We start from the raw sequence: 27,568 nt of genomic DNA on the forward strand, positions 1-27,568 counted from the left end.
CTTTGTCTCACAGGTGCTTTTCAGCTGGAATACTTAGTCAGGTCGGATGTCCTCAGTCTTATCACAGGTCTTTTTAATTATCCCTTTGCATCCAGAGGAAGTAAAGATATCTTGGGCAAAGTTTGTGGGGGACTGAGCATCTGCATTTCTAACCTGTGAACAATGCTGAAATTCATTATTATTTCTAAGTTCCAAGAGTTAGGTTACTGTAGAGGGATAGAATATAAGAAAATAAAGGTAGTATAGGAAGTAGTCTTATCCCTAAGGAGTTGCAGCTGAGCCAATTAGTAGAGACTAGGAACAGGCCTGACTTTACCAGGCCACAGCTGTAACCAATGAGAAGAAGATGCTATAAAAGAGTGGGGTGGCTGATTGGGAGGGGAACTGGAGTTGGGTGGCTGCTGTGAGAAGAAAGAAGAGTCAGTGCTCTGAAGAGCTGCCCACGAGAAACGTCAAGGAGGTATGGAACTCTTGCAATAAGGAGACAGCTGTATGGAACCTTTGCAAATAATGTCAACAGGTTGTCTCTTTTCCATGGCAGGATTAAGGCTTGCTGCCTAGCACAGTGCCTTGACTTCTGGCTGCTTCTTTCTGAACACCTTGGGCACCCTTTGCTCCCACTTGCCATGGCATATCTAGCTGTTCCCTAAAAGGGTCCTAACCAATGTTTTAGTCTAAATATCCAGTTGTTTAATAGTTTTTAATAGACCTACAGCTGTGCCTAGCTACTTTAAGAGGAAATTAGGTTTTAAACAAACAGTTCAGATCTCCCAGCTCTTGCAGTGGGCAGGTCCATTTGAAGAATGCCTCTCTGATGGCAGACAGACTGCACCCAATATTGTGCCAAGTCACTCTCCATTTGTAAATATTGGAATGTGTTGTAGTTACAGATATAGTAAAAGAAAGAAGGTTTAAATTATACAGCTGAGAAACACCAAAGGAAAATAAATGTAAAACAGCACATGATGTGTGTGCTGTAGGTCTCCAGTCTTGCTATTAGATAGGAAAGATAAGAAACACAAGCTAAAAAGGTCACGCAGTTGAATGACCCTCATGTTTTCTTAAATGTCTATTTTTGCTTCACCTAAATCTGTGTAATCTGCTTTTCTTTCCCTCATATTTTCTGCTGTGACTGTGTTTTAAAAGGAAGGCTTAAGCAGAAAACATGTGTAAGCAGGTTATTTGACATACGTTTCATAATACTAGCTCTAAAGGACTAAAGATGGTAATTAGCAATGGAAGAAAGTTAAGATATGTCCACATAATGGCAACTGCTGAGCAAAGGATGTGGTCTGTGTAGTTGGACATGACCTGGTGGTGCTTATCTGGAAAGGGAGGAGTCCTTCAGTGTGACCAAAGAGAAATACTTGGTGTGGAGGAGGGAGGGCAAGTCCTTCTTTTGTCTGGCTAGAAAGTCAACTTATCCTGCTGTGCTGTTTTCCATAAGAAGGAGGCAGTGGTACCAGAGAGCAGAGCAGCTGCAGGTCCCTGGGAACTGCCACTCCTGGAACTTGCCCTCACATGCAAAGTACAAGTTTAGAACAGGCATGTTCTCCCATTTCTGTGATGTGGCGTATTAATTCAAGAACTTCTATGTATCTCTGCTCAGGCAAGGATCTGACAGGAACTCTCGATCTAGCACTGGGGAAAGGCATGGAGGACATGAGGACAGAAATCAGGTTTTTCTGAACACATTTTGAGTGTAAACTACAAAACGCTGCTGCTGCTCAGGATACCTAAGCTACAACTGAGTTAGCCACTATTAATTTCTTTTGGTGAAATGCAATCTTTCTACTAAGTACTCCTGCTTAAAGAATTACAGATCAAAGGGTGAAGAGGAAACTTGTAAATCTACCATCTTTCTTTTTTTCTGTTTGCTTTTGGGGTTTGCAATAATGATATTTTTTCCCAAAGATTTTTAATGCTTGTATAAAAGGCACTTTCCAAGGCTTAACCATGCCACTGACCTATGCTGGACATGTTGCAAATTGGACACTGTCTTCTGTATACTAGGCTGCAGATTTCTAACTCTTTGCAGTGTTGACGCCTGCTCTCACAAAGAGAAGGAAATGAAGCAGAAAGATCCCACTGCGACAATTAGTGGCTCACAGAGAAGTATTGAAACAAATAATAAGTGGCTGAAACAATTCAAGGGAGGGAAACACTAGCTTCCTACTCTACCACAATCTAATCTTCTTTCTCAAATTCTCTCTTCCCTTATCCCAATGGGGATTTTCACACACTTTCATTCCCACTGTTAGTGTGAAATGATTCTTTGTGACCAGCAAGCAGCAGTTTAGTCCTACAGCACTCTTCTACCCTCTTGTCTGTTGCCAGTCTTATCATTTTATGCTGTACCCTTGTCTGAATTTTTGAAGTAGCACTAATGTCTTGTTCCCAAGCTGCTGTAACACAAAGAATTTTAATGAAACTAATTGAAATAGATTCCTCCTCTTTCACTGAGGCAGCTGGCCAAAGAACTGGCTCATGGGCAGGGAAGTCCTTCAGCTTTGGAAGTAAAAATCCCCTTTGAGATGCAAGGGGTACTGGGGTAATCTTTGCAACTTGCTGGGTGAGTGGTGCTGGTGGCTATCCTCGCCCTGACTCAAGGAGACGAGCAGTGACAGAATCACCACATGCTGAAGGATCATCAAGTGGGTGAATGATGTGGCACTCTGGATGGTGCTGTGGTGGGTTTACAGCTGGGATTCGATGACCTTAGAGGTATTTTCCATCCTCAATGATTCTGTGATTCCTGTCCTACACTCGTCTTTCTTGGCTTGATGAGTTCATATCTCCCTCAAAAGCATTATTTTCTGGGGCATCTTTGGTAGCAAATCAAAGCAAGCATTTCCTTTGTGAGTTACTGTGATTACATTCAATCTTCTAGTGAATGCTGCTGTCTTTCAAGCATTTATATTTTGCTCTCTATTTAAGAGAATGATGTTAGTTCTCATTCCCCTTGATGTCTACTTAGCAAAAAGCAGCCAACAGCCTGAGCTTATTGGGTGGTTTTCATCAGATAGCTAGGTTTGTTAAGTGAGACCATGAAAGACCTGAGATAACAACTGCAGTGCACTGAGGGGACTGTAACTCTGCAGTTGTTCAGAACAAATTGAGTGTCAGCTGCTCTGCTGCACAGACAAGGGGTGGGAAGGATTGCTCCTCGCCCCCTCAGCAGCAGGACAGCTTCCTCCTGCACTGCTGGGAAACAGGATGCACGCTGTTCTGAGCAGGGCAGCAGCAGCACGGGGAGGAGGAGAGGCAGGGATGACAGACAGGACTCTGCACTGGCTCTTGGGAGGGAGCAATCACTCCAAAACTCAGATCGCAAGAGGGAATTTGGGGAAATTAAAGGCAGCAAAAGAGATAGGGAGGAAAACAGTGTATGTTCCTTGGCTGTTCAGAAAAGCCTCCTTGAGGTCTCTGCTTTAATGTATCCTTCTGTTGCTGGCTGTGCCCAGCTGAACAACCTTTGGCACATCCAGAGTGGTGCTAATGCTGTTCAGCTGCCCTTAATTTAGTACGAGTTTTCCTCCCCTGAGGGCTGATAAAACTGGTAGCTAATTTTCAGACTGGCACAGGTTAAGCAATCTTTCTCCAATATCAGGAGTTAGGAACTGTCTCAAGCAGAGCATTCCCATCATGTGAACTAAGTACAGTAATTAATTCACTAATGGCTTAGTAGTTAGGTGTTTGCTCCTGAAAAGAGCTCCTGTCTCTGGTCCATCTGGCTGCAGTTGTGTCTCTCCCTGAAGCAGGCATGCAACTGGCAGAGTAGGTGAAGTAGAATGTGTACTCTGAGCAGAGATTAGAACTAAAGTACTGTAACGTGCCACAGCTAGTCTTGCTCACATGCTACCTTAGCAATTAGTCACTTATTTATGTATTTCATTAGGTCATAGTCAGAGCAGCACAGCATTTGCTTCCTGAGGGATTGTCTACCACTGCCAAACAGGCTTCAGTCTAGGTTCTGAAGCTCAGCTGAGGTTCTACCTGATAGCAAATCACCTCATAACTCAGGAGGGACTGGCAGAATACTTTCTAGATTAAATCTGTTGTTTCCATACCATTTTCTTCCTACAAATGAGACCTCTTGGAGGTAGCATAGCTACCCTTGTCTTGGTGTTATAATGCAGCTTTTCTTTGCATGTGAGAAATCGTTACCATACAGCTGTGTACAGCTGTCTCTTTGCAACCAGGATCTGCCATGGTGCTTACAAGGCATCTGAAACTGCTTGGGAGTGCTGTGCTGTGGCAATTGCCTGGTGAAGACACAGGAGAAAGCAAAAGATCTGCTGCAGAAATCCTTAGAGCCTCTATCTATACATGAACTTGGGAGTGGAGAAGGTTGTTTTTGTGCAGTGAATAGCACAGTCAGCACATCATCTTTTACTCTTTTTGTCTGGGTTCAAGTGTAATGAAGCTCAAAATGCTGGCAAGGAAAAAACACCTGTTTTGCTGTGCTTTAAAATAAATACATTCACCTGGCTGGGCCAGTTCCAGTATAATAATAATTTTGTGAGTTTTAAAGCGTAAAACTAAATGTTGCAATGAACTGTTGCCAGTGACTATCTGGTTCTAAGGTTTAGAGCTCATGCTGGACACTTTATTGCTCTTTTCAGTGAAAATGCCCTTAGGGATCTTAGGTCCAGTGCAGTTAATATAAAGCAGTAACAGAAACACAATTCCAGGCTTTTCCCTCAGACGCTAACTCAAAAGTTACCAAGAGAAGATCCTCCTCATAGTTGCTTATCGGTGGTGAGGTATTCACGGTGCCAGGGTATCACTGTTACTGGCTCGGTTTCAGACCTCAGACGTGTAAGCAAACACTGTCAGGAGCACATATTACTTTCTAGTTGTCAGTGTGTTTTCTGGAAGCAGATGGTCTTTCACCCAGCCAGTGAGTAGGGAGATGACAGTTGTCTCGCGTTTTCTTCTGGTGTCTGAGGGCAGCGGTACGGGGCGCCTTAAGAGCGAAGGGCTGGAAGAGCTGAAATCGGCCGGAGTACAATGCACCCATTCCCGTGCCCGGCCGCTGCTGCAGAAGAGGGTGCGCGGCCAGCCCGGGGCAGCGCTGCCTCCCTGGCACCTCCGAGCGCCGCTGGCACCTGCGCTCCGGGCCAGCGGGGAACCCGCGGGGCAGCCCCGCCGCTGGCTCCCTCGCACCCCTCGATACCCCCTCACCCCTCGCACGTCCGTGCACCGGCGGCGCTGGACGGTGCTGTGTCCCGGCGCCTCCGCCTCGCCCGTTCCCCGCTGGCCGTCGCCCGGAGCCCCGGCCCGCCGGGGGAAGGAGAGAGGGAGCGGCTGCGCGGCGCGGCCGGCAGGTGGCAGCAGGCGGCGCGCGGCTCCTGGCGGGCGGCGGGCGGGAGCGAGGGGAGAGGAGGCTGAGCCCGAGCCCCGGAGCCGCCGGGAACCTGCTCGGGTCCTGCGGGGCTCCGGCATTCCCGGCCGAGGGCGCACCGCCTCCCATGCGCCGGGGGCCGCGCGGCTCTCAGCCCTCTCGCCCCCGAGAGCGCCTCGTCGCGGGGCGCCCGGACGGGACGCCGGCGCGGAGCGGTGAGGCGAGGCAAGGCCCGGGAGGGTGGGCGCGCCAGGTGGGCGGTGGGCGCCGTGCCGGGGGCGCGGGCAGTGCCCGGGGCGGCGGAGCCCGAGGCCGCGCTGAGGGGCTGCTCCACACCGGGGCTACGCTCGGAGCCGCGGCCCGCGGGCTCTCGCTCTGCCCCGGCTGCGGGAGCGCGGTCGGCTCTGCTCCGCTCCGCGGGATTCCTGCGCCGCGTGTTTTGGCTGTGTGAGTAGTGTAAGTAGCCATTTCAAAGCTGCTCTCCTCGCACGCTCGGTTTCCAGGAGCTGCATCCAGAGGCAGCGTAAGGAGCTGCTTCGTTTTGCTTCGGTGTCCCACCAGAAGCCGTGGCTGCACGTAGCCTGAGCCGAATCCAGCAGTTTGTACGGGAGAGGGAAGGCAGTGGATAACTCGCCTCACGAAGAGTGCGTGTTGCAATTGTTCTTGCCTGGGGCCAGATCTTTTGGTCTAAGTAAGCACAGTGTGCAAAGCATGAACCGCGCTTGGCGTTCGGTGTTTCTCTTCACGCTTTCCGGCCTCTGGCTTTGTTACCATCTCTCCTTTAATTCTACCAGCATTGAGCTGTTTGTGCTCACTTGTCAGGCTACAGGCTATGTGCTGTAGCAGAGGAGAAACTTCAAATACCTTCTCCCGCTGTGGGTTTACATTTTTGCAAATGTCAGTGTGTCCATACCTGTGTGTGTTTCATAGCTCTTGACGCACTTGACATTAATTCATCCAAATTATTTTCTTCCAGATTCTAGATACACGAATAGTTTAGAGAGGCTGGCAGCAGTGAGTTCCACAGGTTACTCCGTTGTGTGGAAAAAACTACTTCCTTTTGCTTCTTTTAATTTTTGAGCCTGATACTGTATGGACCTTATAAATTAATAATGCTTGGTTTTTGCTCACTATCTCTGTGCCATTTCAGAGCTGTGCTCTTTGATGATCCGTCTACCTCAGCTATTCCTTATTTCAGGTTAATGAATTCTTAGCTTTTTAGTCACCTTTCTTCTCTATCTCTTGCCCATGTAATTTCTCTTTTTTCTCTATTTTTTTAAAATTTTTTTCAAAATCAAGGTATCAGCAAAACTGAGCTATATGCAAGTTTTCAATAGAGCAAGGTTATATAAGGGCATGATGATGTCTGCTGGCAGAGATGAGAGATAATTTGGTGCATATATATTGTGAATAGCCGTCAAAAGTAATAGAAGTATTTGTAACTCCATGTGTCACCTGTTGGTAAATCAGTGTGATTAATTTTTTTTAATCAGAAACCACTGCCTAAGGCACCAGTGGTTAGTAGCTCAATACAAGGGTGTAAGGTTATGGATTAAATAGTTGTCTGATGAGCTCTTAATATTCTGTCAGTCTGCTGTGCATGTTCTTCCTGTCCTCTGTGGCAAGAGCAGGAACAGAAAATAGCCCAAATCTGTCTGTTTATTGCTGTTTGTGGAACTGCCAATGTACTCTTAGAAAGCTGATCTACCAGGCTGTAGCTTGCCAACTTGGACTTCTTTCTGGTGTAAACTTAGTAGTAATCTACTGGTTGATGTGGTTTTCATCTATTCAGTATAATCAGGGATTTAAAAAGAAACTGGATATTGCTGATATTCATTAGACACCTGCAATTCTTGATGCTTTCTTTTTCACCAGGGAATTCCATTTCCAGAGTGGAAAGAGAATTCTCTCTAGTGGGAGAATGGATTTAAGCAGACTAGGAGGAGAGACTGCCTTTAACAAGAAAAGGGCTGCAAAGTGAGCATTTTTAGCCAAGTTAGAAATATGAAGCCAGCTGGTATGGATTGTCATAGGGAGTCCTTCCAAGTGAATATAGGTAGGAAATATGGAATATTTATCATTATTGTGTCCTGAACGTAACATATCAGCTTTTATCTACGAGCAGGGCTAACCCCAGGTTTTGCTGCTGCGGATTTTAACCTGGAAAAGCTCCATTGTAATGGAAGGAGCAGTTTGATTCCTGATTAACTCTCAGAAACACTTGGAGGTGTTGTATGTTGCAAGATTTCAGTCTTTCTGCATTTCATACAGCAGGTTCCTTCAGAGCCCCAGCAGATTTAATTGTACCAAATTAATTAGGTTGCTCCCAGGCAGTGATGGGTTTTATGATCTCAGTAGAAAATCTTTGGTTATGCTGTAGAACAAGCTGAGTAACTGTGTTAGAAATGTGCATTAAATGAAGGCTGAAAACAAAACAAGAAAGCAGGATCATTTTGAAGACTCATATTGGCCTCAGTGTGGGGTTCTGTGCAGACAGTGACAGCAGAAAAGCTGGGTTTCCACACTGCAGTATCAGTTCTCTGTGATGTGACATCAGATGTGTGATATTCAGGCAATTCACAGTGGCAGTTGTAGTAAAAACAGAGGTGAAGTGCTAGTCAGAAACTTTGTGGTACTTGGGATTTTCTTTTTTACTTTGAAAATCAGATTTATCATCCACAGTGAAGTGCAGTCACTGCAGATGCTTCTGTGGGCATTAAATTCTGTACAAGAGGAGTAAGGTTAGGTGGTTAAGCACTTAAAAAACCCAAGGAGCTCCAAAGTCAACCACGCATAAGCAATTTTAGCTGTGTCCCCTGTAGTGTTGTGTTATCATAACAACCTTCAGGTTTGGAAGGTTGTTATTTTTTGCAAGTAGGAAAAAACTAAAAGAAAACTTACTGTGTCAAACCACCTTCTTAAGGAGTTTAGACCTTGATAGTCGCCCTTTTACCATAAAGTTGACAGGGAAAGCATTTTGTAGCTTTGAATTGTGAAATGCTTCCAGGGGTAACAGTCCTGGCTGAAGAACAGATTGTGTGACAAGTCTTGTTCCCTTGAGCAGGCACATATTAGTTAGTAGTTACTACTACATATTAGTAGTTCAGTTATTAGTTCTTTTGTTTTCAGACAGCAGCTCTGCCTGATCTAAATGCAGTTTGGACCACGACTTGGGTAATTGTAAAGCTAATTATGTTGTGAATATATGTGGTTCAGTATGTGACCAATGAACATGGTTGCATTGTTGGCAGGGTAAGTAACAGTGTTTTGCATTGCAATAACTTTGTTTTTGTTCAGGATACTTAGTACTTTACACTAGATAATTCTGTTCGTGTATATTAGGTTTTTAGGAATAATGCATTGTTTAGTACTTAGAAGATTAATTAGGAGGATGATAAGCAGATATTAAAAAATTATTAACAGAATGATCTGATGGATCTGATTTTGCCTCCTATCTTACTCTGTATAAAGAAAGCAGAGCTGAGACCATGTGCTTTAGTGTTGCCTGATTATTTTTGTTCTTTGTGTTAGTGACAATAACAGCTTAAAATTCTGTAATTTAAACCAACTCAGTTTTCTCCTCCTGGAATGTTCTGTCCCACCCATTTTTCTCTTGGGGACTTGAGTGTCATGTCACACATCAAATTTGTGTAACCCCTGCCGGGTTATGGCATTCCCAGAGATGGGTCAGCCTTCATAATTCTGGCTGCTGTTAAACAGTCAGCACTTGTCAGCACCATGTACAGACATCTGGTACACATTTTTTACATGGTGGTACCAAGTGTTCAGTGTGGGGCTTCTCCACAGGAGCTGTTCTGGCGCTAGAAATGCAGATAGGATCTCAGTCCCGTCCTTGTGAGGGCAAGTAGCCCTGTGGGCTGCTGAGGTGATGGATGTGTGAGTTCCTGGAATGTGGGCTTCTGCTTTCAACACTCCTTGGGCTGCTCTGTGCTGCTCATTGAGGCCATTGGCGTCTTGCTTTATGTCTGAACTTGTTCCTCTATCTCTGACTAGGTATGATAATTACAGGATGTTGGTCAACTGTTCAATTTCCTGAAGATAGTTTGCATGCAAAGATACTAAAGAAAAAGTAATTTGAATTAAACTGTTTATTGTGCATGAATGAAGCCAAATTATGTAGTATGTGCTTCATAGGTTTGTTACTGTGCTTCTCTAAATCACAACTTAAGGCCTTGCTTGTTGGCTGTTTCACATCAATCCTGTGTTGCTGCTACTACTTGGCATCCCAATTCAGTATTTATTTTGGTCCTGGTTTTGGAATTTCCCTTCACAGGAAGATTCCAGGCTCCTTATATGGAAAAATGTATTTTAAAAAAATTACTTTTTCCATCAGTTCTGTAGATTTTTTTTCTCAGTAAGTGCAAGAGCCACTATCTCTTTTATTTAAAGCTCTGCTCTAAGAGCCAGAAAAGTCAAGGAAAAGGTTATCAGCAACTTCAGTGTCTTTCACATCAGGCCACTCCCACCTGATGTGCTCTTGTCCTTGGAAAGCAGGACCACTGATTTCAGCCATGAGTTTCCCGTGCTTTCTTTGACACTACAACAGTTTAGTAACTTGTTCTTAACTTGACAAGTTATACTTGTTGTATAGTTGGCTCCAGGAACTGGAGCCTTGGGAAGACTCTCTGGGTACCAAAATAATATTTAACTTACAGGGCTTGGTAGATAAAATTCATCCCTTTGCAGAGGAGCCACTTGTTCGTAACTGTGATCCTTTATTCCCCTTCCTATAAGACTGCTGTGAACTCATGAGGTATATATAGCCATATCTGATTAAGGGTAGAGAGAAATACAGAAAACTACCATTTTTGAGTGTTGCTTTTGTTAATTTAGCTTCCCTTACTTGTGGTTTTTTTCCTAAACCCAAGCTTCTTAAAATACAAACATTAATAAAGGAATAGTCCCTTTTAGTAAATCCAAGAGATAACTGCTGTAACAACCCAAGTTCCAACTTCTGAACTTTCAACTTCTGAACTTTGTTTATCTTTGGCTGGGTTGTGTTGTCCTGTTTTGGTATCAGAATGAAGTTTAGCAGAGAGCTGGTGGTGAGCAGGCTGTCCCAGGTTGTCTCTGCTGATGTGACACCTTGGGCCTGGCTTGCCCAGGAGGTGGGGCAAGGTCAGTCCTTTGGGACTGCATGGCCTGGGGAGATAGGGACAGGAGGAGAAGGCTTCCCAAATGAAATGTTTGTTGGGAGCCTGAGGATGCTGTCTGTAACACTGATAGAAGTGCTGTGGTTTCCTGCTTGTTCCCTTCTATGTGACTCATGATATCCCAGTTGGAATGTGTTTGCTTTGCTCTGGTTTGGGGAGAAGGATGGATAAAGAAGCCCTTTCTAAAAGCCCTTCTTCATGAAACCTGCTTCTTGGTGAAAAACATCTGTTGTGCTTGGCCTTGCTGGATCAGCACTTGGATATGTGAGCATGGATACTGCTCCCCCAGGAGAAAACGTCACTTGGATTCTTGAATATTGTGTGACTAAAATCTGTAATCCTGACTCAGGCGGATTCCCCTGATACTCCCTTTGGATTAGCTGCAGAGAAGTGCATGGAAGGACAAAGCTATCTGTAAATGGCAGCTTCAGCAAAACTATTGACGCTAATCTGAGAGTAAATATTGACTTGGAAAGTATTCAGATATCCTGGACTTCTTTTCCACAGTAAAGGTGATTGCTGTAGTCCTGGCTTGGTAACATCAAACCATTAGTTGATTGTGCATTGTACTTACATTTTTGTTTGGTTATTTTTATCTAGAACATGTAGTTTCTACGAAAGTAAAAAAAAAAAAAAAAAGAAATATTTTTGCTTATCAGATTGGCAAAGAGAAGCAAGAGCCTGTCCAATCCCACCCTGCATAATTACAATAAAATGTCATCCCATGACACAAGCTGCCCAAAAGAGTGATAAATTGTGTGCAATGGATGCAGTTACTTAATCTGGCAGAAATGAAAGCTGTCTCATTTTCTTGTAGTTCTGTGGAGCTGCATTCAGCAGCTGGGGAAGTGAGTGGGGAATAGTGGGCAAACCTCCTTGCTGATTTTCAGGGGCTCTATGTGAAATTGAAGCACTTTGCTAAACCAGCATAAGAATAAGGACTTAAAAGAATAGAGTGGGTTAACCATTAACTGTTAGTATTGTTCAGTTTTATTGGCTCAGGAAATACTGTTCATGTGTTGAAACATAGGGGTTAAGGCAGGATGTCAGTTTTGATTTTTTTGGTAGTGATAAGCAGCCATTAAAAATATAATTTCTTATACTTCATGTGTTGCTTGTACTCATTAGTACATGTTGCACACCAAAACGATTGTCTCTCTTTTCCTTTCTTTCTTCCTGCCCCCCTTCAGTTCAGAGGTTTGCTCAGATTAAGGCAATAGGAGTGGGTTTTTTTCTTCCCATAGGAATGTTTACAGTGTTGCAGGATCAGGTTCAGATTTATTACTTAGGCACTCACAATGCTGCTGTAATTAGTCAATTGTCATAAAGCTGTGCCTTCTGCCTGTGTTTGCTGCTGGCCAAATCCATCACACCATGAATGCAGTGATTGTTGAGAGCATTTTCAAAATTTAAATAATAATAACTAAGAATTATTTTAAACAAGAAACAATCTTTATGTAGTTTTGAGTCATGAGGGCATGAAAGGGCTTGAAATATCTTTGCTGCTTTCATACTGTTAAAATTGGACATAAACGATCATTTTCTGGTTTCTTTTGAACCATAGTGCTTGTGATTTAGTTGTGATTGTTTCTACTGCTTTGAAATGGGAATGGGGGAGAAACTGTTTCCAAATGTATCCTCCTGGCATTTGAAGACTCAGAGAGGTGGGGTTTATTTCTGCTTTTTGTTTTGCTGCTCTCTTAAAGTTCTGTTAGAAGGGCTTTTCAAAACCCTGGGCTTTGCAGAACGCCTGTTTCCTCAGCCCATGGAGATGTTATGTTAAAACAGGGAGCACAGTGTGAAGCAGTGCCCAGAGTGATTCCATTTGAGTTGCATTCCTTTCAGCAAGTCTTCACCTATCTCCAACAGTGAGTGCTCAAGTAGAAGATTAAAAGTCACTATATAAGACTGTCTGTCTCTAAGCAGTGTGTGCAACAGCAGTAGACTGATTAAAAAAAACCAAAAACCCAAAAGACAGCAAATGAAATTTGGTCACGCTTTTTAAAAAGATCCCTCTATCACCTCTGGCATACAGAATATTTAAAGCAGCAAATGAAGTCCACAATGTTGGAGGAGTGACTTGATTTCCTTTGCCAGTGTTTTGTAATAGGCTGTTCTTGTTGTCATGCAGATTCAAGAAGCCTTGCATTCACATTTTCAGTCCCTGTTTTCCAGTCTGCAGACACATGGGAAGCACTGAGTGACGTCAGGTGAGGGTCAGTGTGCTGTAATAAGCTGCCCTCAAGCACAAATAAGCTCAGGCTCCACTGCCAAGAGATGACCTTTGATTTCTTTTTACCTGATGCAATAAGGGCCCTGTTCACTCTGCTTAGGCCAAGTCCCAGCCACTTGAATAGATTTTCTTGAGCAGGAATGGTTATGAAAGTTCTGAAACTTGGTGTAAGGGTGGCAGAGATGTCTGGATTATAGATGACTGATACGCTGAATTAGATTTGGCTCTTATTGTGGTCAGAAGAGAGAAGTGACTTCATTGTGACTTGCACAGCTGCCAACTATGAAACTACCACTATGAAGCACAGTTTCTAAGCTGCATCTGATTAACAGAGATAGGGGGCAAAGTTAAAACTTTTGTTATATACAGACAGAAAAGAATACCTTCAGTGTCTGTAGATACAGCCAGAAGGCTGGACATGCTGTCAGTGAGTGGATCTGCATCATGGGAGTCACACTTACCCCTCTTGGTATCCTCCTCATCTGGCTATGTTGTTAAACTGTGAGCTACAGAGTCTCACTAAATTAAGTATCATAATTTTGCTCACACTGCTGTGTTGCAAGTATGTTGGGGCTCCCTTATTCTGAATAAAGTAGTAAATGGCTAAATGGGGAGGCAGGAGAGTCACCTCTTTACTATGCAGTGACTGACTGGACTGGTGGTTTCCACCACTCTGTTCAAAAGGGCTTTTCTTTAACCTACCTTTCTCTGCAAGCCCATACAGGAATCCCAGGGCAGTATGGTATTTCTTACTGTTCTTTCTCTTCAACCCTTCTGGCTTTTGCAGATATAAGAGTGGGTATTTGTGTGCATTAGTTCTGGTGAATGACTTTTCAAGCAGCAAAGTTGATTCAGTTCTTTCAAAGTCAGACTACAATCATGTCTTACTCCTGCTCTCTAAGCAAACCCCTACTGGAAGCAGTATTGAGTTTACTTATAGGCTGAGAAAAACTCCTGATTAGAACCTGAACTGGAAAGGACAACTGGAAGTAAAAGAGGCATCTTCCTCACTTGTTTAGGTTTTTTAACAAGGGTGACAAGGGCTGTTGGTGGTTCTGCAAGGTTGGATCTTTTATCTGTCAACCGTGAAGTCATTGTTCACAGGCCACTGGATGGCATCTTCCAAACTATAAATTTCCTAATAGGGAGATTTTAATCTGCTGCTGGTGAAAGATTTCATCTTCCCTGCTCAGTGAATGATAGCTCAGGATTCCTTGAATGTATGATTATCTTTGTGTTTTTGTGTCAAGGACTGGTATCTCCTGTAGGAGTGTAACAGTTCATGCAGTTTACACTAAATGGACTGAAATAATAACTGTCATCCAGACCACCAGAGCACATGAGGCATAGCAGCAAGACAAGATTTGTAGGATGTCTAAAATCTCTTTCAAGCTGACAGCATAAGAATAAACAGCTCCCTCTCCCAACACTTAAAGGATCTTGCAGTTCAGCTTTAAAATGCAGGAGGCTGAAGGGTTCACCACATGGAGGTTATGATTGATACAAGCATTAGGATATTTCTGGAACCTAAACCAAATAAGGACTTCAGGAAAATGATACTCAGTGCATCAGTCTCTGGGGTAGAATTGAAAATGGAAATTGTTTCTGGATTTCTGAACATGGGGATTTTACATTTCTTCTGCTGTCAGTAATCATGCTGAATCTTCATTTCTCTTTCTTGAAAAGACACTATGATAGTGTTGTTTGTCATCTTTACGAATTAAAGCTTAGTAACTTAGTTTTTCTTTTTTCTCCATTACCATCCTCTTCCCACAGAAAAGAGATGCACCTCTGAAAATGTACCCCTTTAAGTGGTAAAGGCTTGGCAGCACAATTGGCATCTGATGCTACAATCTTAGTTGTCAGTCCAGGTTTGGAACTGAACTATTTGTCAGATTCTATATATATCAAGCCCAGCAGATAAACATATTGAATGTCTGTGTTGTTGTGCTGGAGACTTCATCTAAACTTTATTGTGGATGAAAGCTAAATAGATCTCTATGAAACAGTTTTTCCCTGTGTTCTCTGAGTCATCCCTGTATTTACTTGCATTCAGAATTTAATATTTGCAAAAGATGTACAAGATAACTTACTGCCATTCTTCAGCTGGCTGTCAGAAATCCATTGATAGTTTGTTTCATGTTGTGTTGAATTTGTTTCATGTTGTCTGTATTCTATTTTGAAATTATGGAAAAAATACTTAATTTCACAGTGCTCTTGCAAGATCTTTCATTAGGCCTATTATTCCTCATTATGTAGAAACAGAGAAGAAAACAATAAATCTTCAAATTCCATTGTTGCATTTCTGTACCAGTATTTGGGAAACCTCACATCAGAGAGAATTTTAATCAGAAATAAATTAGAATCTCATCATTCTTATAGTATTATTTAACAACATAATTTAGGCTATCTTGCATAACTCATTCATTTCAAGATGTTTCAGGAGCCTAGACTCTGAAATGCACAATGAAGATGTAAGCTACATGGTGAGCTGTTTTTCTGTCCATGGTCTAGCAGTTTTCTATACTTCCTCTTAAAAAATAAAACATCTAAGATCTAAATAAAACATCTAACATCTACCTTACTATTAGGTATATGATATTTCCTTGATGTGAACAGTTGATTTTTTTATGCTTTATTGAGCAAAGGCATGTTCAGCAGTTACCAGGATGACAGGATAATCTCAGCACTGTTTATTTTGGGCATGTGTCGCTTATTTTTCAGTGGTCCCTAAAATATATTCCCACAGGGGTACCTGGGAAGTTCTACATCCTTGTGTCTGGTCAGTTGGAGCCTTGTGTTGCTCTCATGTACTGAAACTATTTAGCAAGTGTTTAGTGCCCAAAGTACCCCAAATGCCAGAGGACAAGGTGGTGTTTGAATGTTTAGGATGGTGCTCCTCTGCCCCTCCATGCCCCAGAGCAGCACAGCCAAGCTGTTCAGCTTTTTCATGACAGCTGAGTTGAACACAGTATTGCTCACTGACTGAAGTGAAGCCCAAATCATGTAGGAATTGCATGGCAGAAAAGAGAAATCTCATCTTTTTGCCAAAATAAAGCAGTTTGCTGACTGCAGAAGAGGACTTTAATCATGTTTGGAGTCTGTTATGAAAGCCTAGGTCACTTTTTCTTGGACATTTGTTAGTACAAAATGGGTACCTGAGCTGTTTTTCCTTCCAGTTTTGGCAGTATTGAAATGCATGTTAAAACACTTGCCCTTGAAAACTTGTGTAGGAAAGGATTTGGTGAGTTATTTTGGGATGTGTGCCCACATTAATCTCCATTAGAGAAAGAACAGTGGTCTGCAGTGCAGCCCTGCACTGGAACACCGGGGATAGTCCTTGGACTACCAAGTCTTTGTTCCTTTGCTGCCAAACTGCAGGGGAGAGAGACAAGCTGGGTTGTGGCCTGGCATATCCATTTATAAATGTATTTTATTTCTAAGTGTATGGACTAATAAACTGACATGGAATTGCCTTGCTTTTACCTGTACTGACAAATAGGTTTGGGTTGGGTTTCTTTGGTGTTTTTCCCTCTAATTGTTCTTCTGTGTCAAAGACCCATTCAGTCATGAGGGAATGCCAGCCTTCCTTTAGAATGCCTAACCCAAGGCACAGAGCTACATAACAGGCTGGGAAATCTCTGAAGTTCCCAGAAATGGTTTTTATCCCATTTATAGTTTAGTACATAAAGAATAATGCTACAGAAGCCCTTGGAGTCACTGTAGCTGAAGTTGGAAATTGAATCCCAAGGATATTCCTGCTAATTTCAATAGGATGCCTGTCTTGTATTTATAGGCACATGTTCCAGTTAGTAACTGTTCCTCTGTTAAATGGAGTTTAACTTTAGAAAATTAAACATCTCTGATGATAGTGGATATGAATAGCTACCCAGAAGAGAAATACTGAGTCATTCTTGACCAGTCTGTTTTCTCTGGTAACTGGGAGATGCAAAGTGATCTCTTCCAAGGGATAAGAAGGCTTAGCTTGGCCATTAGAGGCTGGCTAATGAGTTTAAAAGTGGCTTGGTTTGACTTTGCAGTGTCTCTGTACTAAAACACTTCTATCCTTGTCTGTTGTGGATAATGTAGGAATATTCCCAGAAAGAATTGTGATTTGGAGGTATCACTTGTGCAGAGAGATGGTTCCCACTGATATGGCAAAGGAAATATTTCATTTCTGAATAAGCAAGCAAAGATTACAAATCCACATCTCATACTGTCCTCCATGTTGTGTTCTGACTCTGGTCAACGCCTCAGAAATCATGCCAATAGAACAGAAGGAATTTTGTAGTTAATATTAAGCTAATATTTTGAGATTATAAGTGTTCAGGTAATAGCTTAATGGTGAGATTTTTTGAAAACTAAAAAAAAAAAAGAGGACTGTGATATATTTAAGCCTTCCTCTACTGCTTAATTCCTTCCTTAGGAAATCACAGCTATGAAGTTCAGGATTTTCATATTGTCAGAAATGTTTCTGTGAGTTCACAGAGGAATTGCTGACTCCTTTTACTCTCCTTTTATTGTGAATCAGATCTAATTTATGGAAAGGGTAGTTTACATCAGTTTTCCTATTTGTGTTGGAGGAATGCAGAGAGTTAATTGTGGTAGGCTAATGGCACACACATCTATTTACCAGTAAATGAAATACTTCTTTCAGAGGGTACATTAGCAACAGGAACACTTGTTCTTCACCTATAAATGATGTTGAACGTTCCCTAATACCTTAAAAATTATTCTCCAAGGCACAGCTTCCCATATTTCATCCTTTCTTTTACTACATGGAGGATATTGATGCTTAGACATGTATTTACAATGTTTCTCAAACACCGTTCTCATGGGAAGCAGTTTAAAAATTTTTAAAAAAGGACTTGTGCCTGCCAGACAGACATTCTTATTAAGCAGATGGGTGAAAATCATGTTTCCTTTTTGCAGAAGGAAGGTCTCTTCTAACTTCACAATAATTATGTAATATACAGGATTTTTACATAATGAGTGGGGTGTCTCCCGGCTGCATTACTCAGAAATAGCTGATTATACTCTTGAAATATGTTGTGTTTTACTTTCCTTGTGCATGTGCCTTCAATTAGCTTTGCTGAAATATTTGTTTTCTTTGACCTTTTTAAACAGGGTGTGTTACAACTCTGAGTGGAGCTGGTGGGTCCTTGGTTTTCCTGCACAAGACAGTAGGTCCTCAGAAGCACCAGTGAAATGCTGCTGGGAGCCTGTGCTTGAAGGCAGGCTAGGAAAAGCTTCTGACTTTCAACCTTTCTTCAATTCTGAAAATGGCCTTCATTATAGAAGGTTTAAGATAAAATTCTTTTTCTCTTCTGAAAAGAGCATAAGACAAGTTAATTTTCTTTGACATATTTACAGGTAAAGAAATGAGTATGGCTAACAGAGGCTCTAAGAAATTTCCATTTTTCCCAGTTGTTCTGAAATACAGTTATATGCCTTGCAATAGCAGTATCATTAAGACTTCTACTAAATAAATAGATTTGCAGACTGACACTTCATTTATAATCCTTCTCAGTTATTTCCATCCAGGGCATTCTAACTTCCAGTCACAGCATGGTTTTACCCAAGTTTCCATAAAATGGAGTGGGTCTCAAACCAGTACCTGAACCAAACCTAAAGCACCTCTCCACCTACTTACACTTGGAAGAAAAGTAATTAGAACAGGAACTTGTTGGAAACAGATTGTGCTGTTACTGCTCATTTTGTAGGCAAGACTCTCAATGTTCAATCACAGCAGTGTTCACACAGATTTGTTCCTCTTGCTTGTCGTAACAACGAGGGATTCACCTATTTTGTATCAATGGTCACAGAGATTTCAGGTATTTCTACCTGACTTTTTAGGCTGTTCAGTGTTATTTTTTCCATATCTTTCTACATCAGTAATCAGATAAGTGTTGATTGGGATTGTGGAATGGTTAAGAAAGGTTGTTTAATGAAAAGGATTTTTAACATGTAATCTCTCCCTTCCTCTTACATGTTCAGCCCCTTCTACATTTTTGGTTTAGAAGATTCAGATTGTAGCAAAAAAGTTTTTTACAAGGAAAGGAAAATTTATTCAAATGCAAGTAATGTGTTTTGTTAGAAAAGGTAATGATTTCTAATATGTAGAGCTGTGATGGCTTTCATGGTTTTCAAGTGCTGAAACTGCTAGAACCTTGCAGTTCTCTGGGGTGGTTAAGTGTGCAACAGGGAGTTCTTGATGGTTGTGTATGCAATGAATGTTAGTGGATCTGTGGGCAAAGGGAATATTCAGCCACATTTACACAGCACAGATGGAATATCCCAGTTGAGCATTGAGAAAGGTCTTTCATATGGGAACAGAACTGCTCTGTTTTGGGTACCCCATGCAGCAGCCCGGTTTGTTGGGTGCCCCGCGCAGCCCCCCGGTGTTGTTACAGCCCGGTCGGTGTTCGTGCCCGCGCAGCCCCGTGTTTTACAGCGGTTTGTTTGGTACCCCGCGCAGCCCCCCGGTGTTGTTACAGCCCGGTGTTTCGGTGTCCCCCGCAGCCCCCCGGTGTTGTTACAGCCCGGTGTTTCGGTGTCCCCCGCAGCCCCCCGGTGTTGTTACAGCCCGGTCGGTGTTTCGGTGCCCTGTGCAGCCCCCCGGTGTGGTTACAGCCCGGTGTTTCGGTGCCCCGCGCAGCCCCCCGGTGTTGTTACAGCCCGGTCGGTGTTTCGGCGTCCCGGGCGGGCGGTGCCGCGGGCGGGGCGCGCCCCGGGCCGGGGGTGACTCAGCGAGCCCCGAGCCAGGGCTCCAACACAGGCTCAGGGTATGATGCTGTTGGTGGAGCACGCTTACTGTACTCCCTGCGTGTGAGATTTCAGGCAAAGCAATTGTGAAATTGCGGGTTTTACGACTGGCTTTTTGCAAATACTAAAATGAATATTATATGTGTTGTGTTAGAAAGTAATGCTGTATTAATTCTCTTAAGTAGCGTGTTAAATATAGCTTTAGGTTATAACATAGTGTTAAAATAGAAACTATGCTATGTAAGATACTTTTTTTTTTTTCCTAAAGAAAGGACTCGCAGCGAGATAGATTGAGGTGTCCTGTGACTGCTTTCAGAAAAAGAGAACTTAGTGTCCCATTATCAGGAGAAATGAACTTCTTCCTGCCTCGCACAGGTAGGATGACGCCATTAGGATTAAGAGGAAAAAGTCGACACTGACCAGACAGAATCCTTTGTTTGAATAGAATTTATGCATCATGTATGAGATGTATGAATATGCAACAGGTTATTATTTTTAAGGGTTAATCCTCTGTTAACGGGGGTCCTTTTTTGAGCTTATGCTGCCCAGAAAAAGGTACCCGAACTGCTAGTAACTCTTTGTTTCTATTGTCTCATATTGTCCTAATTCAAATTGTCCAAATTATTATTACTCTAATTGTATTACTGTTTTTATAACCACTTTATTACTATTAAACTTTTAAAATTTCAAAAACAAGTGATAGGCGTTTTTCACACGGTGAAAACTGGATCTTGATCAAGCTTACATTGGAGACAGGCACTGAGCTTTCTTGGACTGCAGGAGTTCTGTACACACCCAGAAGGAGAACCTGAAAGTTCTCAAAGCATTTCAAATTAAAAAGAAAGATACCTGCAGGGTTAGGTGGAGCAACTTGCCATTTTTGTTTAAATAAAATGTTTTCTCCATGTAAGTATCAGAACTTTTCATCAGATCTAATGCAAGATTTCTCTTTTATGCAGCTTTCAGAGACAAGTGTATGTTTTAATGTAGTTAATGAATATTTGAAGAGATTAAAACTCTGGTGGTGGGTGTCAACAGCTGCAGTTCAAGCTGTTGGATGTATGCACAAATTATGTAGCTAGATAAACCTGGCAAACTATGAGTGCTTTATCAAAGTCTTGTGAATGTAGTGAATTTTGGATGCAATCCAAAGGACTTGCACTGAACATGATTTAATAGATTTGAACAACTAAACCAACAGATACACTGTACTTTACAAATGTGTGAGGCAACAGATTCAAAGGCAGTCTTAAAGGGTGTGATATTCTATATATTCTTTATTTATGATTACCCCCCACTACCTCCCAAAAACCAAACAAACAAGAAAAAAAACCCTAAAAAACCAAAACTGAACAAACAAGAAAGAAAATAATTAGTCATTAGGAAAAAAAAAAGTCATTTTCCTATCAGTGAAAACATGACTTTGGAACAATGCTCAACTTTCATACTTGCTTCAAGTTGCCATTGTCAGTAACTGGCAAGATACATAATCTGACCAACAAGATAAATACTGGGAGAAATTGAAGTTGGCTTCATAGATATGTAAGTCACCAAGGCAGAAGAGGCTGAAAGCTCAGAGCATTTCTGAGCTTGGTTGAGTTAGCATATGTTGCTATATGATGAATCTTACATTCCTCTTGTGAGTTAAAATAGAGGGGCTTGGATTGTTTAAGTAGGTCCTGTACACAAGCACATACTCAGGAATTTCTGTTAATACATAGATGCAGATGTATGTGTGTTGACAGGACTTAAAAGAAGTACAGATTGATGCTGAAATGACACAGGAATTCATGGAAGTGAAATCCATCCACTCACAATACACAAAGGGCACAGTCACATGAAAAGCCACATGTGAGTAGTCCCATGATAATTAAGAGGTTAGGATAACATTGGCTTTCTGCAAAATTTCAAACCTCTTAGTAGGAAGACGTTTCTTGAAGTTAATTAGCCAAAGGGTAACTCTTATCTTTGACTTCTCAGAAGACCTTTCTTCCTCTTTTCTTAACTTTCTGTATCTGTGGTGTCTGTGCAGATAATTCTGTGTATTGTCATTTAACTCCTTGAAATCTTTTTTGTCCTTATCAGCAAATTTCTATGATTGCCTATGAGCTTATTAGATTAGGTTTTTTACTGCCATTTTCCATCCCCACCCCTTTTTGAAATCTCCATTACAAATTAATATTTCTATTTTCTAATGTTGTGAGAAAGGGTCTGGGTAAACGCCAGTAAAAATCAAGTTAAGGGATGGTTATGATGGGCTCATTGCTTGGTGGGGTAACTGCTGATACAGCAGGTGGGAGGTGTTACAGCCACTCACCTGCACTGTGAAAGGGGAGGAGACTTTAAGCAGGCTCCTTTAATAATTTCTGTGACCCAATGAACATTTCATTATGTGCAATGAAACACTTCTCCCTATCACAGTCACCCATGGTTCTGGAGAAGTTTGCATTCTCTTGCAAGGTGGTTGGTTTAGTTGATTGATTTTCTAGGAGGGGTGTGTTTTTGTTGGTTTATTTTTTCCTCCACCCAGTCTCACGGATCAATCTTGTTCTCATCCAGCTTGGAAGGGAAATAGGGAACACTACTGAAAAGTCAAACATTTTAATGCAGTGGAGGAAGCCTTGCTGACTCTGTGAAGTAGAAGAGTGTGGGTTGCTCCAGTTAAGAAATTAATATATATTCTGCTGTATGCAGGGTTACTAGAAGGTTTTTTGCTAGAAAGGTCTATAGTGCTTTTCAGCCCCTTCTGGGAAGGCAATTTGACTTTTACAATGCAAGACTTATTGAACACAAGTACACTTCATCAGGCTTTTGAAAGTTTCCCTGCCAAATTCATGTTATTCAATCCCAGTGTTAACTGTGTAGCCATTTCAGGTATTCATTTTGCCCTGGATCTTCTGGAGGGAAAATGATTGTCACGTTTGCACATTTTCATATCAAAGACACCACTGCCAAAATGACGTGCCTTTCAGTAGGCTGTAAGAACCCAGGCTCTTAAACAATCTGAAAAACAAGCTCTTAAAGTCACTTAAATATTTAGCAGTTTTTACACTATGTGCCACAAATGATATTTCAGAAGAAATGCATCTATGAGTTGTGGTAAGAGGTGTTTGCAAAAGGCATTGAAATGCAGCTGAAAGTAGAGTTAGTAATGCAGCGTGCCATTGACAATGAAGATACAAATGAACTGAAAAAAATTGAAAACATATGCGTGAACTTTAGGCACTGCTTTTAAGAACAGTCTCCAGAAACACTCTGGTCCTTCTCTTGTTTCTTTGCAAAATTAGATCTATCCTATTATTTTTCCTGTTTTTCAAACGAGGTGCAGTTTATAGAAGGGATTAGTGGAGTGTACATTGCCTTTTCAGTGTTTTTGTATCCCGGAGCAGTGTTCTTTTGAGACTGTGTCACTCCATACAAGGTTGTTGGATGAAAAGATTATTGTGGAGTGAAAAATCTGAAAGAGAGTACATCTGGAAAAAGACCAAGATGATAAGAACTTGACACCATGTTGGTTACAATCCATGTTACAGACTGATTCTCCAATAAGTGATATAAACAACTATTGTGCCTCAGTATGCCTGGTAATTAAGAGTCAGGTTGTAGGCAGGGAGACATTTATTTCCTTCTCAGTTCAGAATTAGTAAATCCTGTGTTAGGGGATCTGTCTAAATGCCTGGTGGTGGTGCTGGATGTGTGGACTTGCCTAATGTTTAAAGGAATGCAGCTTTTACTGAATGTGCTAAAATCTCAAATGGTGTGAACTGTTGCAGGAGATCCAGACTAAAAATCTGTTCTCAGAAGTGCTTCCCATCTTATACCAAGCCAATTTTACAGTGTTAAGTAGTGAAAACTATGAAGAAGTTTGATGAAACCTCTGATATCTACTGACAACTGTGAAGCTGCAGGAGAGGATGGAGTTTAGCTCAGCCTTAGTGGTTTCTTCCTCAGGACTGACTCAAACCTGTTACATACAGAACTTTTGTTGTGATACTTTCCCAAGTACTCAACTTTTAATGCCTTCCATTAAGAAACTAAACTAAACAATCAAATCATTAATCAATCATGGAGTTCTCTCTTGAAGATGTTACATGTATTTTGGGATTTCCTAAACCAAATTTGTTGTTGTTTGATTTTTAGGAGAGGGTAGGGAGTATTTAACCTGTCCAGTTAGCTGCAAACAATCTGCATTTTCCTGGCAGCAGGACCTGTACTTTGTCTAACTGCACATTTCTTACGTTCTTGCCAGTCCTGCCCCATTCTAGGCAGTTTTCAATTATCTGGCTGTCTGACAGAAATTGAGAGCTCTTTATCTGTGAACAGCAATGTTCTCTTGTTTCTCTTCACTCCACTGCATTTCAGCATGTAACCACTTGTAAAGGGAAAGATACAGACAGTGGCTGACCAAGGTTTGAAATGTATGATTTATGTTCTAATAGTGTTTTATTTCCCCTTTCTCTCCCTCCTTGCCACTCTCCCACCAGCCCTTCTGATTTATGCTGTATTTCCTTACTGCAAGGATCTCTTTCCAGCCTGAAAATTCTGGTACATTTTGGATGCCAAATATATTATTTCAAATGTAGTAAAATAAGAACTTCCCAGACATCTGAACATTTGAGGTTATTTACAAACCAATGAAAGTATGTTTGGGTAATCCTCCCAAGGGCTGGGAGGGTTTCTGTGTGTTCACAGAAGTTGTGATGAGCAAGAAGGGTCAGATAAATTTCTAAATGCTGTTTAACTCCTGATTTCCTCCTTGACTATGAGCAAGGCACTTCATTTCATTGTGGGTAGGTTTTCCATCTCTAGTAGTGGAAACAACGCTGCTCTTCAGGTTTTTTCTGCAAACTGTATAAGCACTCCCAAAGTCATCCTTGCATTGCCCACAAAATGCAGAGTGTATTGATAATATTAGGTACGTTAGAAGTTATAAACCCAGTTTCATTCTATGGCTTTTATTAACACAAGACTATAAAAGAGATTGTTTGCTTTATTGTTATACAAGTGACATACCAGGAATGCAAATTAAAAAGGCAAGTAAGTATTACATCAGATTTGCCTTCTTGGGAATCAAACCAAGATTTTGCATCCCACAGTATTTCTGCAGAGCACTTTGGTAATGTTGAAATCCTGTTGCAAAAAATGGTGTGTGTGCAGTTTATTTCTGTAACATAGACTGGAGTCCCAAGAATTGAAGTAGAGATGACTAATGTAGGTCTGTATGCAGTTTTATACATATCCTGGGAAATACTGAATAAGCAGTGTTAATTGGTTTTTTTCCTTTCTTTTTGTAGGATTTGTGTGTGATTGTCATTGTGCTGTGCCACAGTGAAGAGGTATTTTTCACTTCAAGATACCTTGCATTAAAAGATCATGGTAGACAGTTTAATAGTTTCTTTGAGGTAAGTGATGCAATAAAGCATTTAAAATCTTATTTAATGTGCTCCTAACACACTGCAGTAAATTTCAGTTTGGTGGTCTCTTGCTCTGCTGTTACAAGTGTCTGTATCGTAGGAGGGTAAATAGAAATCTTGTCCCAAGACCAAATACTCAAGTATAAGCATACCAGACATAGCATTCTTTGGTGATAGTGAGAAAAGAAAGTTCTCAGTGTTAGTTCATGCTTAGAGCATCTGTTGGTGTGTGCCAAGGTTTGTATTACTGCAAAGTTCCTGTCCTTTTGGTGAGGCTGTACAGTTACAGTCACTGGGCTTAAATTGCTGATTTACATGTTTTAGTACCTGTGCTGCAATTCATTCATGGATTTGTCTTATGCATTCCTGAAACAGTTTGCCAGTGGGCAAACATAGGAAAGACCTTTCAAAGAGCTTTGCTAACAAAGGAAACATTCAGCTGTTCCTAAGCTGGTCTGTCCGGTTCTGCCCTGTCCTTGGGCGAGCAGATTCAGAGCAGACAGCCCTGGTGCCACACAAACACAGGCTGCCCTCCTGCAGGGAATGACAGCTCAGTGCTCTGTCTGTGGGAGGGAGTTACTGGGACACCTCTGCTCCAACCTTGCCTCTCCTGACTTTGAGACATCAATATTTGAATTGCAATTTTGGCACCTTCCTAGTATGCCAGGGCAGATTTTCCATCAAAATGGGTCTGTCACACATTACTGACAGCACCAGTGTTATCTTTCCAGCTGAAAGGTGACCTGCATAGCTCCTCCCAGGCTGTCCCAGACTCGGGCTGTTCAGCAGATTTGGGAGGAAGTTGGGAATTTGATACAAGAGCCACACTGCTCTAGTCGGTACTGATCACCTGTGTGTGGACAATCCACACTTGGCCAGAATATTCCTTCATAAAATGCAGCTACTAAGGAACAGCAGTATGTGAGAGATCTGCTTTGGTGCCTTTAGCTTCATTCATGCAGGGCTAACACTCACTGCACTGAGTAGGAAGAACCCTGAGAGGTGTTCCTGAATGAGCTGTTAAATTGCAAAATTTTTCATGCTACTCCTACAATAGACCTAATTTTGCTTTGTGCTTGTGCCTCGCAGTCTCTCCCAGCTGTTTATATGTATGCTTATATTTAAGTTTCTATTTAATGTTTTTAAATTATTGGCAATTGGTCTTGCCAATAAAAGAAAGTGAGAGAGTTTAAAGTCTGACTTAGCTTCAAACTGGGTGCTTGACTCCAAACAGAGCCTCAGCTGTGAGAGCAGGGGCTGTACCAGCAAGGCTCTGCACCAGAGGCCTGAGTTCTACAACCACCTATCAGCTGCAATTGGTACCTCACCTGGTCAGGTATACTTGAAAAGTTTTGCCTTATTTTGAGAAGTACTTGTTCTTTTTGGCTTTTCTGCCCTGTGAGGATACCTGAACCAAACCCACTGAAATTGGAGAAGCCTTTTGTTGTAGCTTGGGAGGCTTAAAGGTAGTCATGCATGACAAATAAAAGAGCCTAGTCCAGAGAACTTAGCCAAGCAAGCTGCTGAGGGGGAATAACATTAAAAAAATTAAATTGCCACACACTGATGTGAAGCTGGGGCTTACCTCAGGATAGCTTAAGTATTCCTGGCAGATTTCCTGTGTGTTTGAAATAGTAGCTTGATACCATTGTTTCTGACAGATCCAATTGCAGATACAGAAGCAAATGTAAAATCTGCCTTTATTGTCCTTGAGCCACATGCATAGAGATGGTGATTGTAGTGCAACCTCCTTAAAGAATGGTCAGGAAAAGCCTGGCACAGAGTAATCACACATATACTAAAAGTTTGCTGTTTAGAACTGAGAACTTTAATCTGGTAAGTAATTTGCTTTGAGGATTACAGTTCTCTTTCAGCTCAGAACTCACAACCTTGTGCATGATTTCAGAAGAATTTACACATGGAAATCTGTGCACTGTCAGACTGATCAGAAAAATCCTGTCCTGTTGAGGATGAAAGCATTCATTTCCTTATGGAAAGTCTGAACTTTCTTTCACATGCTCTGAGGGATTATAGGGAGCAGAAGCCATAAGGGAGCAGGGGTAGGTAGGAAGACTGAGATGGAAGTTAAATATAAATTGCAGAGGATGGAGGCTGGGCCCATCAGCCACTGCACTCCACCTACTTAGATGCTTGTCATTCTTCATTGACAAGAGTTGGGAGATCACTTAACACTTAGAAAAGAGATAGGCAGGTGAGCTGAAGACAGACTTGATGCTGTAATTTTGCAGTTTGGAGGTCTGAGTTCTATTTCTGTCTTTGATTTCAGGTGTGATTTGCAAATCAGTTTATTCTTTTGTGCCTTTGGCTTCCATGTACCACTGTGTGATTGGGCCCTGCTCTGAACTGCATGCTTTGACTCCTGCTGTGATTTCTTTATAGTGTCTTACACTGGCTTTGATTTCAGCCACCTCCTCTGTATTTTGTTTTATCACAAATGATAGCTTTGTGAAATAGCAGGCTTCCTTCTAACACACTTTTTAAAGAGCTTCTTTTTTTGTTTTTCCCTATATTGATCTGGCAGTAAAGAAGTAATGACTTTTCCTAGGCTTTCACTGGTTTATTGCTTTGCTAGAGGGGCATAGATGGTGAGGTGATGATAGGCCATGTGCAATCA

General features: G+C 41.8%; 1 protein-coding gene across 3 annotated transcripts in view; it reads left to right on the forward strand.

Moving 5' to 3' along the window:
• The first annotated feature begins 406 nt into the window (after window positions 1-406).
• The window catches only part of THSD4 (thrombospondin type 1 domain containing 4), a 242,143-nt gene continuing 214,981 nt past the window's right edge, over window positions 407-27,568 (forward strand). For 2 of the 3 annotated variants that reach the window (XM_064722037.1, XM_064722041.1), the window contains exons 1-3: window positions 407-460; window positions 19,788-19,894; window positions 24,814-24,921. In XM_064722037.1, coding sequence (XP_064578107.1) covers window positions 24,893-24,921 — 29 coding nt within the window. In that variant the 5' untranslated portion in view covers window positions 407-460; window positions 19,788-19,894; window positions 24,814-24,892. Of the gene's footprint in view, window positions 461-5,385; window positions 5,563-19,787; window positions 19,895-24,813; window positions 24,922-27,568 lie in introns of those variants that run through there. The other variant, XM_064722040.1, reaches the window with a different exon arrangement.

This window comes from Zonotrichia leucophrys, chromosome 10 (assembly GCF_028769735.1).
Source record: "Zonotrichia leucophrys gambelii isolate GWCS_2022_RI chromosome 10, RI_Zleu_2.0, whole genome shotgun sequence".
NCBI classification, from domain to species: Eukaryota; Metazoa; Chordata; class Aves; order Passeriformes; family Passerellidae; genus Zonotrichia; species Zonotrichia leucophrys.